The sequence below is a fragment of the Malus sylvestris genome, chromosome 5, assembly GCF_916048215.2.
Source record: "Malus sylvestris chromosome 5, drMalSylv7.2, whole genome shotgun sequence".
NCBI classification, from domain to species: Eukaryota; Viridiplantae; Streptophyta; class Magnoliopsida; order Rosales; family Rosaceae; genus Malus; species Malus sylvestris.
In genome coordinates, this window is record NC_062264.1 from 30,011,599 (window position 1) to 30,027,230 (window position 15,632).

The following is a 15,632-nucleotide window of genomic DNA, read 5'->3' on the forward strand; positions in this document are numbered from 1 at the left end:
TGAATGATGTAATTTATTTTTCTTATCTTTCGGAGATATCTGTATAAACCCCCATCAGAGGGTAAAAAAAATTAAAAAAAAAAACGTCAAAGCCTAAAATAAATGGGCTGGAATGTCGTGTGGAGGACGAAAGCCCATAAGCCCAAAATAACACCAACTAGGTGAACCAAAGTATGTCCAATACCACAAAAAATTAGTCGGCACCCCGTCACTATTATCGCCAACCAGGTGATCAAAAGTACGCCCAGTACTCTAAAATTATTCAGCAGCCTGTCGCAATTATCACCCACTAGGTGATCAAAAGTACGCCCAGTACTTCAAAATTATACATGAGCATCACTCATATCAATCATACATAAACATTCATGAGCATCACTCATGTCAACATTCATGAGCACCACTCATGTCAACATTCATAAGCATCACTCGTGTCAACATCTATGAGCATCACTCATGTCAATCAACATAAACATTCATGAGCATCACTCATGTTAATTAGCTTCAAAAGCTTCATTTACAGAGCTCCAGCTTTAAAAGCTTCATTTACAGAGCTCCAGCTTCAAAAGCTTCATTTACAAAAAGTTCTAGCTTCAAAAGCTTCATTTACAGAGCTCTAGCTTCAAAAGCTTCATTTACAAAAAGCTCTAGCTTCAAAAGCTTCATTTACAAAGTTCCAACTTCAAAGCTTCACTTGCAAAGCTTCACTTACAAAGCTTCAGTGCAGGGTATACAAATACCACATCCAAACAACCGCCACTTCGGCCCATACATGGATTTAATTTGAAGTCTCCAGCCAACAGACTCTATTGATCGAAGACTTGGGGGACTACAATATGTACCATATATTGGGCCTCAACTGGGCCTTATGAAAAATACTCGGGGGACTTAACCCATTATTCATGTATTGAGGAACGAGCCTTTATTCTATAAAAGGGACTCCCTCACTTTCATTAGAGAGCACCCATTATTCATGTACTGAGGAGCGAACCCTTATTTTATAAAAGGGACTCCCTCACCATCATTAGAGAGCATCAACTCTAGCCCATCGTTCATGTATTGAGAAGCGAGCCCTTATTCTATAAAAGGGACTCCCTCACTTTCAACGCCACAAGCCGAGCCAACCAAGGCAACATAAGCCACGAGCCGAGTAGCCTCGTAGCATGTGCTACTTCTAGTTAAGCATCATTTCAGATTGAACAGCGCCTCATATCGAGCATCAGTTCAAGACAACATCTAGTTACTTCGGCCCACATATGGACTGAATTTCAAGTCTCCAGCCAAAAGACTATCTTGACTGAAGACTTGGGGGACTACTGTTTATACCATACTTAGGGCCTCCGTATTTAGATCTCATACAAATACTCGGGGGACTTAAATGTAATTATGTAATAAAGGAAGGGGCAAATATGTAATAAGTGAGGAGCCCTTATTCTATAAAAGGACTCATCACCCTCACAATTAGGGGAGACCATTTCTTAGGCCATGGGAAGAGTTCTCTCACACTCAGAAGCTCTTTCCCTTACTCCCCTCACTTCTCAGAAAAATACAATCAGTGTGGACGTAGCCCAAACCTTGGGGTGAACCACGATACTTCTTGTGTTATTTACATTTCTTGCAGATTCACGGCCGGATTTACGTTGTTCCAAGACATCCGGTTTTGTGCATCAACAGAAGTCAAATTCTACTTGGGGATCAGGCCATGCCAAGCAAGCATACAGTCATTATAAATACAGATGCAATGACAACGGAAAAACCCCCTCCAATTCAACACACAACTGTCATGCGCAAATTCTCTCAACAACCTTGAGATTTTTTCTTTTCTCTTTTCGCCGACACACCTTCAGTTTGGATAAACAGCACTGTGGAGGCAACCGATGATATCTTCAGTTGGCATAAACAGCACTGTCGCCGTAGAATCAGCCGATCTCGCAGCATCTTCAGTTGGCATAAACAGCATTGCGTCGAGGCCGACTGGTTACCTATCCAAGTCTCGGTCGAGAAGGATTTTCGAATCCTTGTTGGTCTAGGTCATCTCATCAGCCTTCTCGGTAAAGTGAGGTGTTACGAGTTACTACATTCGGCACATTGGAAACCGAATTTGATATTGAACTTCGCTAAGTTAGCAGCCTTGTCTTCAGGTTCTAGAACCCGAAGGTCGAGATAAGTTCCTTCTTCGGCCGCAATCGCAAGACACAGAAGTCAGACGCGCACCCAATGCAACATCAACATATTTTACTCCTCAGCCAACGAGTTGGCATGCCCCGTACACAACCGAAGGACTTAGTTAGCTCATAGATTACTTGGCTTGCGCGCCACGTAGGCTTGGTAGTTTTTAGGGTCAACACCACCATTAGATTCAAATCATGTCCATGTTTTGAAATCCAAACAGTAATGAATAATCCCACAATTTTAACACTTTGAATTATCTGGAACTCTTTCTTCCCTCCATTTATTCCATCTTTTCAGATCGTCTTCCTCCTTGTCCTATTTTTTCAGTTCACCTTATACCTAAACCGTTAAACCCTAATTAAACCAATAAACCCAAAAGAAACCTTACAACTCCATTTGCTTTTTGCTTAATTTTCTGTTATGGGCTACATTTGTTTCCTTCAATTTTTCTGCTGATTTGAGGAAAAAAAGAGAGATATAAAGTTGAGATTGGGAAAAATGGAAGAGAGAACTGATACACCGATTGGGATTTTTTTACCGAAATTGATATTGAAAACTTTTGGATTAATTTGTCATATGAAAAATGAAAGTCACGGAGAGAGGGATACCATGCAAATGACGTAATATAATAATTCTGATGTGGATATATCAAAATTCAACAAAAATGGGGGTTAGTACGTTAAAAAAAAAAAAAAAGAAGGTGGTTTTACTTACTATGTTATAAACTTTGGTTCACTTTTATTTTTCGCTTCTTTGAGGACTTAGAATTGATGTATACAACCCTGGCATCATGGCATTCTTGTATTGGTAGCTTCGAGTTCTCCCTTCTGTGTAGGACTTTTTTTTTTTATTGTAATCGCAATTTTAAATTACATTCATTTCGCTTGTAATCTTGATCAATATTATGCTTTGAACATGTTCATACATTCTCATATTTCATGGTTTAAAAAAATATGTATTTCATTTATAATTATTACATTCAGCGCAAGGTTGCATGTATGATGATTGCATATTCCTAGCATAAGCATGATAGGATGGCTTGCGTCACTCCGTGAGTATCGGCCAACACGTGACGATCTTGAGCGGGATCAGATGTGTCAAACGCAGCAGAGTAAGGACTCCAAGATTTCCTTCGATTGTACTTCGCGGTCTGCAATTTGAATCATTTGATGATCGGATTCGTCCATTGGAGGCAGTGTAGGGATCTCGAGGATAGCTGCAAAACACTAGGGTTGTTGAGAGAGAGGCAGAGAGAGCGCGAGAGAGAGTTTTCTGTTCGATGTCACATCGAATACACATATTCTTGCGGTAACTTAATTAACCACCCACGGAATTACCAGATGCTTTATGTACTTTCTATTTTCATTTTTAAAATACTTTCTATTTTCATTTAAAGAAAAAAAAGAAGCCATATTGTACACTGACCATACGTGTAGGAGAGGAGTTGTACAACCATTGAAGTTCTTTTTACGGTACAACAATGTATGACACGACACAGATTCAAAGGATAGTCTTATGTTTATGTTTCGTGTCAAGAATATCAATCATAGAGATAAGAGCAGTTCCAGCGTGGGAATCCTCCCCTCATGCAATACACTATGTTATCCATCCAGTGAACAGTAATTGCCCTTAATGAACAATAACCGTCTTTTGCATCTTCACCGATGCACTTCAATAGCCCTGGCAATAGACAATAAAATAATAGTATTTTTTTTATTTATAAAATAATACCAAGATATTTAAAAATAGACAAAGCAAAGAGTAGCATCTGACTCTCTCTCTCTCTCTCTCTCTCTGTTGAAATGAAGACCACCAACAACGCCACCACAAACACAAGGCTTATCCTCCTCCACCCCCAAGCAATCCACAAACAGCGGAAGCCACCGCCTGTGGCTCCTCTTCTTCTTCACCTTCTTCACCCTCGCATTCACCCTCACTCTCATCAGCACCACCATCCCCCAAACCCTCCTCACCTCCTCCCTCACCCCACCTCTGTACTCCCCCTCCCGCCCACTGTCCTGGACGCACTTCTTCACGACGCCATTTCATCTTCAAACACCTCATCAGCACCCCACATGTCCCCGCCATAACTCACCTCCATATCCTCCGCCCTCACCCGCCTCTGCGCACCCAACTGTAATTTCCTCGTTTTCGGCCTCACTGGTCCAGAACCTGACAGAAAAAAAATTAAAAAAGGTGTCTGACGTCAGCTGACGCCAGAACCACCTCAGGCGCTCGGGCCGGCACGAATCCACGAGCCTGCTCGAGCTCCCTCGCTAGCCAACGCTAGACTTCCTCCCTCGGGCAATCAGGCCCTGTGCTGAAGCCTGTCCATCGAGCAAAAGCTCCTGCTGGAGCTGCTCTAACAAGTTTGGGTAGCATACAATCGTCGGCTTAATTATAACAATAATTCCTATACTTATCATCTGAAAATTTCATTAAATTAGCACTATTCATTATGCTTTGAAAAAACAAAAAAAAAAACAGTTCTTTTAGAAGCTTGATAGACTCTGCTTACGCTTTTCTATGATTTTCTACTGTAATTAACAACAATTTCTTTAAAAAAAAAGCAACTTTTTTATTTTTTACGAAACACATTTGGTGTTCTAGATTCTTATAAGCTACTTTTTTAGAAGCACCACAACCACAAACCAACCTAAATAATACACACAAAAATGTTTAATAACATATAAACTAAAATTAAAAGATTATATTAGACACTAAAATTAAAAGATTATATTAAGACAGAAGAGCTAAACCCATAGATAAGAAAAGAAAAAAATATCTTATTCTACATTATTTGTCAAGCGGTTTAACTAGGATCATCTCATTACCATATAAGATTGTTACTTGGAAACACTGCACATTCCATCTGCCAGTCAGTCCTCCCTCCAGATTTCCGCCCCAAAGCGCTCTCGGAGGATTTTAAGCTTGAATTCACTTCCATAACTTGACGGAGCTGTCATGACTTGCCGACGCAACCATTCCAGTGTCAGGTGACTGAGCCAGAGCTGAGATTATGTTCTCGTGTGCCGCCACTGTCATGCTCTTGTTCTCAGCCATGTTCCACAGCTCCAAAGACTGGCTCACAAGGATGAAGGTGACTATTAGCATAAGTTACCTTTTTACGTAACAACATACTAACCATAGGTTACCATGGTCAATGCAGTTACTATGAATACTTTATTTGTTTACGAAGCTATTGCTAGAAGAGGTTAAGAAATTACCGAGTTTCCTCCGATGACCAAGAGATTTGAATAACTTGGGTGAAAAACACACGAATGAAACTGGTTGCCGTTAGAGCCGAGCTCCTGAATACACTCTCCCGAAGATATTGACCAAATCTTCACCAAGTTCTGACTGACAGATGCCAGATATTCTCCATTTGCATTCCAACAAATGTAGTTTACCATGTCAGAGTGCCCCTGAGATTGAGAACGATGATTTAATTATACAACTCTTAATACCTAATCACTTGTCCCCAAACAACAACAACAACAACAACAAAGCCTTTTCCCACTAAGTGGGGTCGGCTATATGAATCCTAGAACGCCATTGCGCTCGGTTTTGTGTCATGTCCTCCGTTAGATCCAAGTACTCTAAGCCTTTTCTTAGAGTCTCTTCCAAAGTTTTCCTAGGTCTTCCTCTACCCCTTCGGCCCTGAACCTCTGTCCCGTAGTCACATCTTCGAACCGGAGCGTCAGTCGGCCTTCTTTGCACATGTCCAAATCACCGGAACCGATTTTCTCTCATCTTTCCTTCAATTTCGGCTACTCCTACTTTACCTCGGATATCCTCATTCTCAATCTTATCCTTTCTCGTGTGCCCACACATCCCACGAAGCATCCTCATCTCCGCTACACCCATTTTGTGTACGTGTTGATGTTTCACCGCCCAACATTCTGTGCCATACAACATCGCTGGCCTTATTGCCGTCCTATAAAATTTTCCCTTGAGCTTCAGTGGCCTACGACGGTCACACAACACGCCGGATGCACTCTTACACTTCATCCATCCAGCTCGTATTCTATAGTTGAGATCTCCATCTAATTCTCCGTTCTCTTGCAAGATAGATCCTAGGTAACGAAAACGGTCGCTTTTTGTGATCTTCGCTAGATTGCTCCGGTCATTAGTGTGGATAAGTATATAAATGGATAGAGATAGGAAAGCAAACACAAGATGTACGTGGTTCACCCAGATTGGCTACGTCCACGGAATATAAGAGTTCTCATTAATTGTGAAGGGTTTACACAAGTACATAGGTTTAAGCTCTCCTTTAGTGAGTATAAGTGAATGATTTAGTACAAATGACATTAGAGTACAAATGACATTAGGAAATATTGTGGGAGAATGATCTCGTAATCACGAAACTTCTAAGTATCGGAGTGTGGTATCATCTTGACTTGCCTTATCTGTCTCATAGGTAGATGTGGCAGCTTCTCTGGAAGTACTCTTCCTCCATCCAGGGGTGGTATCTTTAATTGGTGGAGATGCACAAGGTAATGTATCAATTTCACTTGAAGCTTACTTGTAGTTTCAGGCTTGGTCAAGCGCGATACAAACCATGTAGTAGGAGTCCCCCAAGTCGCCGAGCTAGGGGATCTGCTGAAAGAGGTGACAGACAAGGTAAGCAATCAGAGCTCCGGCTGATTGTTCACCTTCTCCCTATCTTGCAGCAGCATGAAGGATAAAGAGAAGAAAAATGAGAAGAGATGATATGGGATACTTTTGCTTTTGAAGAAGTAGCTTTCCACAGGCTTATTCTTGAACTGAGCTTGAGGGTTTTCTGGTTTCCTCCAGAGTATAAGGCCGACTGAAGAATTTGAGGGTCAAAACAAGTCCATCAAATCTAGAGTACGTTCGACCGTGCTGATATGGGATACTTTTGCTTTTGACAGAGTAATTGATGTATAGGCACGTGTGCTGTTACGCTTGTCTCCACATGCTTCCTTGTATCCTTCGCACTTGCCCTATCTGTTCCTCAAGCAGATGCGGTATCTTCCCTGGAAACATAAGATGTTGAAGATGAGTACTCGAGAGCAATGCCAGGTAAGTAATCAGGTAAGGGGGTTCCAGGCAGTCAGTTCCTGATTGGGAGCTTGATTTCAAGTGCTGACTGATTGCTCTCTTTCTCCTTGTCTTGCAGGTAAAAACAAGGCCAAAGGAAAAGACAGGGAAAAAGCATGATATGGGATACTCTTGCTTTTAACCCTGATGATATGAGATATTCTTGCTCTAGTATAGCTTGTTTGCAGAGGTATTATCAGGGGGAAAGAAAGCTGAATATTTCGAAAGGCTTCGTTGGGAGTGCCCTCTCAGATATGAGGAAGGGTTAAGCATTTTTGCAGGTCTGCCTGTTCGTTGGGGATGGAGGTCGACATATATAGGAGTCTCCCTAACAACAAGTAGTAATGCTATTCCTTTACCCTGCTTAGTCATAGCACGGTAGTGGGAGCTGCCAGCTTCACATGTTTTAACTCTGTCAGAGCACTTTGAAAAAGTGGCATGTGGTATCTGGCTCTCGAGATTCGGAGAACGATGCTTCTTCGATTTTTGAGAAAGCAATCATGCTGGGGGTCTGGCTCTCGAGATTCGGGGAGCAGTGTCTCTTCGATTTTTGAGAAAGTAATCATGTTGAGAGTCTGGCTCTCGAGATTCGGAGGGCGGTGCCTCTTCGATTTTGGAGTAAGCAATCTTATTGGGAGTGTTTTCTCGGATGTGAGTAAAGGTTCGGCATGTTTGCTAGTCTACCTTGCCACGAAGCACGGAGGTTGACACACAGGGACTTTCCAATTATCCAGCAGTGGTACTGTTCCTTTACCCTTGTGGGTAATAATATGGTAGCTAGACCTTCAAAATTTATGTGTCTAAACTTTGTTAGTGCTGTTTCTTTGCTATTCTTTTACCTTTCTTGGTCAGAGCGATATAGTGGGAGCTGCAAGCTTCACGTGCTCAACTTTGGCAGAGACTTTGGCAAAGTTATCTGTGGTACCCATGAGCTATTGTTGCGTGTGGGAAGTGGGTGATTGAACAGTAAGATTCATGTGTTTTCGACTTCACCAGAAGTCTTCGACAGAATGCCCATAATTTCCGCAAAGCTGAGTGTGCGTGTGACAGGTGCTGACAAGGCTAGAAAAGTAGGTGCCTCTTCGATTTCTGAGATCGGCCCTCGTGATCTCTGAGCAGCCCAGCTTTTGAGAAAGCGAGCGCCTCTTCGATTGATTCGGAGAACGATGCCTCTTCGATTTTGGAGAAAGCAATCATGCTGGGGGTCTGGCTTTCGAGATTCGGGGAGCAGTGTCTCTTCGATTTTTGAGAAAGTAATCATGTTGGGAGTCTGGCTCTCGAGATTCGGAGGGCGGTGCCTCTTCGATTTTGGAGCAAGCAATCTTGTTGGAAGTGTTTTCTCGAATGTGAGTAAAGGTTGGGCATGTTTGCTAGTCTACCTTGCCACGAAGCACAGAGGTTGACATACAGGGACTTTCCAATTATCCAGCAATGGTACTGTTCATTTACCCTCTCTTCGATTTTTGAGAAAGTAGTCATGTTGGGAGTCTGGCTCTCGAGATTCGGAGGACGGTGCCTCTTCGATTTTGGAGCAAGCAATCTTATTGGGAGTGTTTTCTCGAAAATGTGAGTAAAGGTTGGGCATGTTTGCTAGTCTACCTTGCCACAAGGCACAGAGGTTGACACACAGGGACTTTCCAATTATCCAGCAGCGGTACTGTTCCTTTACCCTTGTGGGTAATAATATGGTAGCTAGACCTTCAAAATTTATGGGTCTACACTTTGTTAGTGCTGTTTCTTTGCTATTCTTTTACCCTTCTTGGTCAGAGCGATGTAGTGGGAGCTGCAAGCTTCACGTGCTCAACTTTGGCAGAGAACTTTGGCAAAGTTATCTGTGGTACCCATGAGCTATTGTTGCGTGTGGGAAGTGGATGATTGGACAGTAAGATTCATGTGTTTTCTACTTCCCCAGAAGTCTTCGATAGAATACCCATAATTTCCGCAAAGCTGAGTGTGCGTGTGACAGGTGCTGACAAGGCTGGAAAAGTAGGTGCCTCTTCGATTTCTGAGATCGGCCCTCGTGGTCTCTGAGAAGCCCAGCTTTTGAGAAAGCGAGCGCCTCTTCGATTTCTGAGATCGGCTTTCATGGTCTTTGAGCAGCCCAACTTTTGAGAAAGCTAACACCTCTTCGATTTATGAGATCACCCTCGTGGTCTCTAAGCAGCCCAGCTTTTGAGAAAGCAAACGCCTCTTCGATTTCTGAGCAGGCGCCTCTTCGATGTCTGAAGCTCCGTCGAGTGCAGCTTTTTATAGGGGCTAGCATTAAGTTCCAAAGCACACTTGAATCTCCACCAGTAGAAGCTCCATTCTTGCACTTCTAAGATCTTGATTTGTCCGACTTCTTCTCTCTTCAACACCTTTGAAAATGTCTGGTCCCTCCGACCGTCGTTTTGACTTGAACCTTGTTGAAGAGGCAGTCCCGCCTTCTCCAGACAACATATGGCGCCCATCCTTCGTCTCCCCTACTGGTCCTCTTACCATTGGGGATTCCGTGATGAAGAATGATATGACCGCTGCGGTGGTGGCCAGGAACCTTCTCACTCCCAAAGATAACAGACTACTTTCTAAACGGTCTGATGAGTTAGCTGTTAAGGATTCGCTGGCTCTCAGTGTTCAGTGTGCAGGTTCTGTGTCTAATATGGCCCAACGCCTATTTGCTCGAACCCGCCAAGTTGAATCATTGGCGGCCGAAGTGATAAGTCTCAAACAGGAGATTAGAGGGCTCAAGCATGAGAATAAACAGTTGCACCGACTCGCACATGACTATGCTACAAACATGAAGAGGAAGCTTGACCAGATGAAGGAAACTGATGGTCAGGTTTTACTTGATCATCAGAGATTTGTGGGTTTGTTCCAAAGGCATTTATTGCCTTCGTCTTCTGGGGCTGTACCGCGTAATGAAGCTCCAAATGATCAACCTCTGATGCCTCCTCCTTCTAGGGTTCTGTCCAATACTGAGGCTCCGAATGATCCCCCTTCGATGCCTTCTCTTTCTGGGGCTCTACCGACTGCTGAGACTTCTCCTAAGCAACCTTTATGAAGGCTCCATCTTGTTTGTTTATTTTGACTCATGTATATGTACATATTTGTAGCTTATCGGGGATATCAATAAATAACCCAAAGCAAAAGATTAATATTAATCAGGATCTCAGTTAGTCAATCCCACATTTACAGACATGGTACCTGGAACGAGTGCGTTTGCCTGTCAGTTTCAACATCAAAGATGGATACCATTTTATCTGAGGCTGCTGCCAGCAGTTGTCCAGTTCTTGGCTGAAACCTCACTTGTGCAGTACCTCCCTGCCCCAAATGTTAAAGACAATTTTAGGGTGACTATAGCTTTCGTACAAATAAAAAAACCCTTAACTTGGAAGGAAAGAACAGAAGATTACAAACCTTTGAACTACGAGTACAAGAGAATGAGTTAATATTCCAGTACCGAATTTCATTGTCATGATCACAGAAACAAAATAAATCAGTCTTCTTAGGGTGGAAGTCAAGGGACATGATAGGTGAGTTGTGCCCCGTATATGCACGTAAACAATAGTTTGGCTGCCACAATAAGATTAATAAGTCAACAACGCTAGTACGATGAAAATGCACACACAAACTATGTAGTCTGTAAAATAAGGTTTCTAACGACTAAGTAACAAGAGAATAAGAAAAAATCTTAAATTATTAACATCTTGAGGTACACCCTTGTCAGCTCAGACCATACATAAAAGAGAGTAAAGACAATTACATTGGCTGCATCCCACAATCGTATAGATTTGTCAACTGAAGCTGTTGCCAGCTGAGATGAATTTGGTCTAAACCGAACATCTGTGATAACTAACTTGTGTTCTTCGGGAGTGCTCTCTGTCTGCAGAGTATCCATGTTCCAGAGGACAACCTGGTGCATATGATATGACAAATGTTAATTGTTCTCATTCCTTCAAGCCTCCAATCTCAATCATGCATCTTCATTACATGCATTTAAATCGTTATATTAACTGACCCAGCAGTATCTATTTACCACTTTTAGCTTATGACCTCTCCATTCATTAAAATTTAAAACATGTGCGAGCGAACACACTCGTGTAGAACAGACTTTTTGACGTTGAAACTTATAAAAACTGTCAAATCCAGTAGATAATACTTTTCGTGCCAACGATATGCATGTGTGTGTGTGTGTGTGTGTGTGTATATATGTATACATATAATTTGAATGTCTTCTTATACCATGTACATACCTTTTTGTCATGTCCAGCACTAGCCAGCAACTTCCCATCTGAAGAGAAGTGACAGCAAGTAACTTTGCTGGTTCTGGTCCGTATGCAGCCAACTTCACCAAATGTAAAACCTGAATTGGACATTGCGGCCACAGCTTAGGTACAGTGAAGAAACTTGAGCAACTCTCTGAATACAATGTGTAAACCTCAAGTTACCTTTAGAAGAATCTTTTTGGTGCTGTTTAGGACTCTGCTTTAATGTCCCATACAGATCCCTCCTGTCTCCCCCATCATTAGACAAAAATGATTCCACATTGTCTTCTAAAGAACCAACATCTCCAAATCGTTCAATATCATCCTGCACAAAATACAATGCTATTAGCAGAAGAGTCGCTCTGGCTTTTCTACCTTCTCCGTTTCCGCACCCATAAAATATCAAAGAAATTTGATACTCAAAACGCAATCATAATAGTGATTCCCCAACTATAGAACCAAGCCTTTTGGCATTGTTTACAGACAGCATAAATTTTTTTTGGAAACCTTGAGAAAACTTATAATTAAATTGGCAGCTCAAGTACTCTTCACATCTACATTTAAAGTCAGCAACTCAGCATACCAGTAAATTGGAAGATGACGGAAGTCCTGTTCCTTCTGGACCATACGTCATCAAGCTTTTTGGCATACTGTTGACTTGCTGCATACTATTGGCTGTGTTAATTCCATCACCAGGTGTGTGAGTTGATGCTGGCGAACTGGGTGAAGGGCCAACAGTGTTTCCTGTGCCGGTGCTGTTGGCAGGTCCAGAGGAAGAGTGTTGTTTCCTCTTTCTGTTTTTCTGCAGAAAAAACATCAATAGATGTATATCAGCTTATCCAAAACTTCTTCAGGCCCTAATTCAAAAGGCATATAATTGTAGCAGAAATCATATCAGTGTTGTCTAAAATTTGGTTCTCTTAAACAGCTAATATTTCGTAATCAGCTCACTAGTAAAGAAGAGATAGCAACGCTATCCTTGCCCAGACTTGGATCCCTAACCAAGGACATACAGAAAGAGTACAAAGTTTAAGTCTGCATAACTATGCACAACCTGTTGTAGTTGCTGTTGTGGCAATTGTTCATGTTGTTGAGAGGAAGGGTGCTGCATCTGAGCCATTTTTATCTGTTGAACACCAACAAAAGCCTCAAATAAAGAAAATTGCACCTTTCAAAGATCAAATTTTTTGGAAACAATAAATGTCAACAGACAAAGTCAGAAATCACATGAAATAATGATTGATCAAACCAGTGAAACTCATTAAAAGTCGAAAGGACAAAATTTGCAGAAAATAGAGCAGAAGCATTTACGGCAATAGATTTAACAGCATCTTAAACTATAGGACCCCAACATTCACAAAGGGGTCATGTATGCCCTACTTTAAGTCCCGGAAGTTTCATTATTCTTGGGCAAGTATAGCATGCCAAATTTAGAATACTTTTCTTAATCATTGTTGAATAAAAACGCCACATGCAAAAGTTAGGAAGGTAAAGACTATCATATTTGTGCACAACAGTGTAATAACAAATTTTCAACTCTTTCTGTCTAAGTGTGTCCCTAACAGATACATCAGAAAGGTTACCTTTGGTGAACTCGATAAAACTGGAGAGGACATTGATCCATCATTTCTGGTAGATTGACCATCTTTTGCATTCAAGCCACCCCTAGGCAGTCCAGAAAATCTGCGAGGATCCATATCTCCGTAACTTGTGGAATTACCTTGTGCCAAAACTTGCTGTTGTTGAGGTGCCAAAAGGAACTGATTTTGGGTCTGAAGATTTGGCTTCTGCATTTGTACACCCAAATTCGGTCGTAACTGGTCGATTCCCTGTATTATGGTTTATGGAGTAGTTTTGCAACAAAGAGTTAAATCCACACTAGATAGAAGAAACAACCAAGAAGAGAAAGCCATATATAACTTACAGTTAGAGGCCAACCCTTCAAAGGAAGACCTGTAATACCTTGATTCAATCCTGAAGGAAGAAAGAAGCATTCACATGTGAAATTTCTGAGCATAATTATCATATTTAACTGTGGGGCTGTATCTAACAATGATAACGTCAAGTGTTGTCACCTGCACTGCTTAGTCCAGATTTTGACTGTAAAATGGCTTGTCCATAAATTGATGAAGGATCCATAGGCAAACTTTTCTGAGTTGCACCTAAGCTAACTTCGCTTTTGATGTCCTACAATCTCCACAAGTCCACATAATAATTGCTCAGTATGCTAGAAAAGAAGAGACAAAGAAACTAATATATTTGAACAAAAAAAAGAACGAATAGTAAAGGTAATGAGTAGTTACAGTGGTTAAAGGAATTCGTGCTTGGATTTGCTGCAAAGCACCTGGCATGTTCCCAGAATTGCCTTGTACCAACTGGCTGAATCAACAAGAACCAAACAGATGAATGACCCATTCTGGCCAGGAAAGAAATGAATGAAAATAAAGCTCAAATACATGCAAAAACTAAGGAGAAGTTACCCTTGTGGATTTGCAGCTGATTTGAGCAGGGCCATCCTACTGGCATCAATAAGCGCAGGGGAAGCCTCTGAATCCATTGAGTGAGGGTGTTTCATACGATCTTCATACATTTTCATGGCTAGCACACTGGCCGATGGTTGCCCCATAACACCCTCAGAGTTTATAGCATTTATAGCACTACCAACAGCAGGATGACTTGGATCCCTACGCTGTAACTGAGCACTGCGCTGCTGCAATAGCTGTAGCTGCTGCAATTGTATCTGCTGTTGCTCCCTTGCCTTAATTTGCTGTGCCTTCATGCCATGAAAACATACTAATGAAGGAAAGCAATAAAAATTTCCAAACAACAAATTTCTTTTTTCCTGAAAGGATATTTCTAAAATAACAAAATCCAAATATAACAAAATGAAGGAACCTCAATGTAAGCTGCAGCAGCCTCTGAATGCTTCTCATTTGTCCTTGCAATGAATATGTCCCAAAAGACAGACCACCATTCAAAGAGAAATCCTCCTGGTGCATCAATTGCTGCATATTCAAGTCTAAAACAGGTTTACTCTCCAGAAAATTACTCAACATATATACTGTAAAATATTCGCAACAAAATCTTTTAAAAAAACAAAAAACAAGCAAACCATCAAAACATGTCATCCAGTGAACGAATCTGGGCATACACAACAATTACAAAATGTTGTTGTGCAAATGCATGCTAAGCAGAATTTTCTAAATAACACAATCAGTAAGCGAGTTGAGAATGAATTAAAAGTTGGCAACATTACCTACTGGATCTGTAGCAACCTTCCCTTCCGTCATAAACGCATTTGCGGAAGCAAGCAATTTTCTTTTCAACAAATAGTCATGAATATAAACATCAAGCCTGCAGCAGACAGCAAAATCAACAGTAGGGTGAACAATAAATATCGATCCGACGATCAATTCACGGCAATAAAACAAATCAACAACAAAAATACCGATATAGAAATTACATGCAGATTGAAAGGAAAAATGATCAAACCAAAAACTTACATCTTATCGGCTTCCCAATTACTCTGCGCCATGTTTTACCTTTATTAAGTGCAAACAAAGAAATCACCAGTAATGTCACTGTTTTTTTCTGCAATTATACATCACCGACAGCTTGAGACTCCCTCATCAAAGTAAATTCAACTAAATTAACAAAGAAATTTAATTTAATTTCACTAAAAAAAATGGGAATTCAACCGTTACTATGAGTAGTTCACAATCATTATCTCAATTATCATCTTTAGGAATTACATTGAACTTTTTTAAGTCACTAATACAAAACTAGATAATGCTCAACTTCACAAATCTTCTCCCTCCATCGTCCTGGATTTTCCGAGCAACCAAACAGAGCAAAAACTCAAAAACCGAAAAAAAAATCACAGAATTCTAACAATTCCCATCAGAATTCAGCTGAAAAACCACACCAGTGAATCAACCAAAACTGAGAAACAAAAACAGAAACAAACTGAAATTTCAAATCCTCCAAACAAATTGAAATTTCGCGCAGCTAGAGTGATCCGAGAACTTACATGCTCAATCGAGTTCAAACAGTGTGGATAATTTTCCCGAGAAAACTAATGGACTCTTGTTCTTAGATTGTAACTGAAGTAGGGAGAGGGACGTTCTAGATTTATAACAGTGAAAAGAGAAG

General features: G+C 41.1%; 2 protein-coding genes across 3 annotated transcripts in view; both read right to left on the minus strand.

Moving 5' to 3' along the window:
- The window catches only part of LOC126622759 (transcriptional corepressor LEUNIG_HOMOLOG-like), a gene marked incomplete at its 3' end in the record, with an annotated part of 47,012 nt that extends 33,811 nt beyond the window's left edge, over window positions 1-13,201 (minus strand). Inside the window, exon 1 of the mRNA XM_050291488.1 lies at window positions 13,117-13,201. The remainder of the gene's footprint in view (window positions 1-13,116) is intronic.
- Window positions 4,860-15,632, minus strand: LOC126620725 (transcriptional corepressor LEUNIG_HOMOLOG-like). Of its 2 annotated transcripts, none has more exons than XM_050288991.1 (18): window positions 15,511-15,632; window positions 14,984-15,071; window positions 14,737-14,834; window positions 14,376-14,485; window positions 13,961-14,253; window positions 13,784-13,859; window positions 13,556-13,667; window positions 13,405-13,454; window positions 13,064-13,309; window positions 12,535-12,606; window positions 12,064-12,282; window positions 11,664-11,805; window positions 11,469-11,578; window positions 10,979-11,128; window positions 10,633-10,788; window positions 10,420-10,536; window positions 5,397-5,594; window positions 4,860-5,250 (listed from the first exon to the last, which is right to left on the minus strand). In XM_050288991.1, the coding sequence occupies exons 2-18, from the start codon at window positions 15,013-15,015 to the stop codon at window positions 5,107-5,109; spliced, it is 2,325 nt and encodes a 774-aa protein (XP_050144948.1). In that variant the 5' UTR covers window positions 15,016-15,071; window positions 15,511-15,632; the 3' UTR covers window positions 4,860-5,106. The 2 variants fall into 2 exon arrangements, with proteins under 2 accessions (XP_050144948.1, XP_050144949.1); XM_050288992.1 differs by having other exon boundaries at window positions 14,984-15,022; window positions 15,511-15,629.

Excerpts from the sequence above, each read along its gene's own strand:
- LOC126620725 (XM_050288991.1), bottom strand. The coding sequence starts at position 15,015 with ATGGCGCAGAGTAATTGGGAAGCCGATAAGAT. Across the intron at positions 11,806-12,063 it reads CGTCATCTTCCAATTTACTG|GATGATATTGAACGATTTGG; the intron begins GTATGCTGAGTT and ends TATTTTGTGCAG. Across the intron at positions 10,537-10,632 it reads CTTGTACTCGTAGTTCAAAG|GGAGGTACTGCACAAGTGAG; the intron begins GTTTGTAATCTT and ends CATTTGGGGCAG.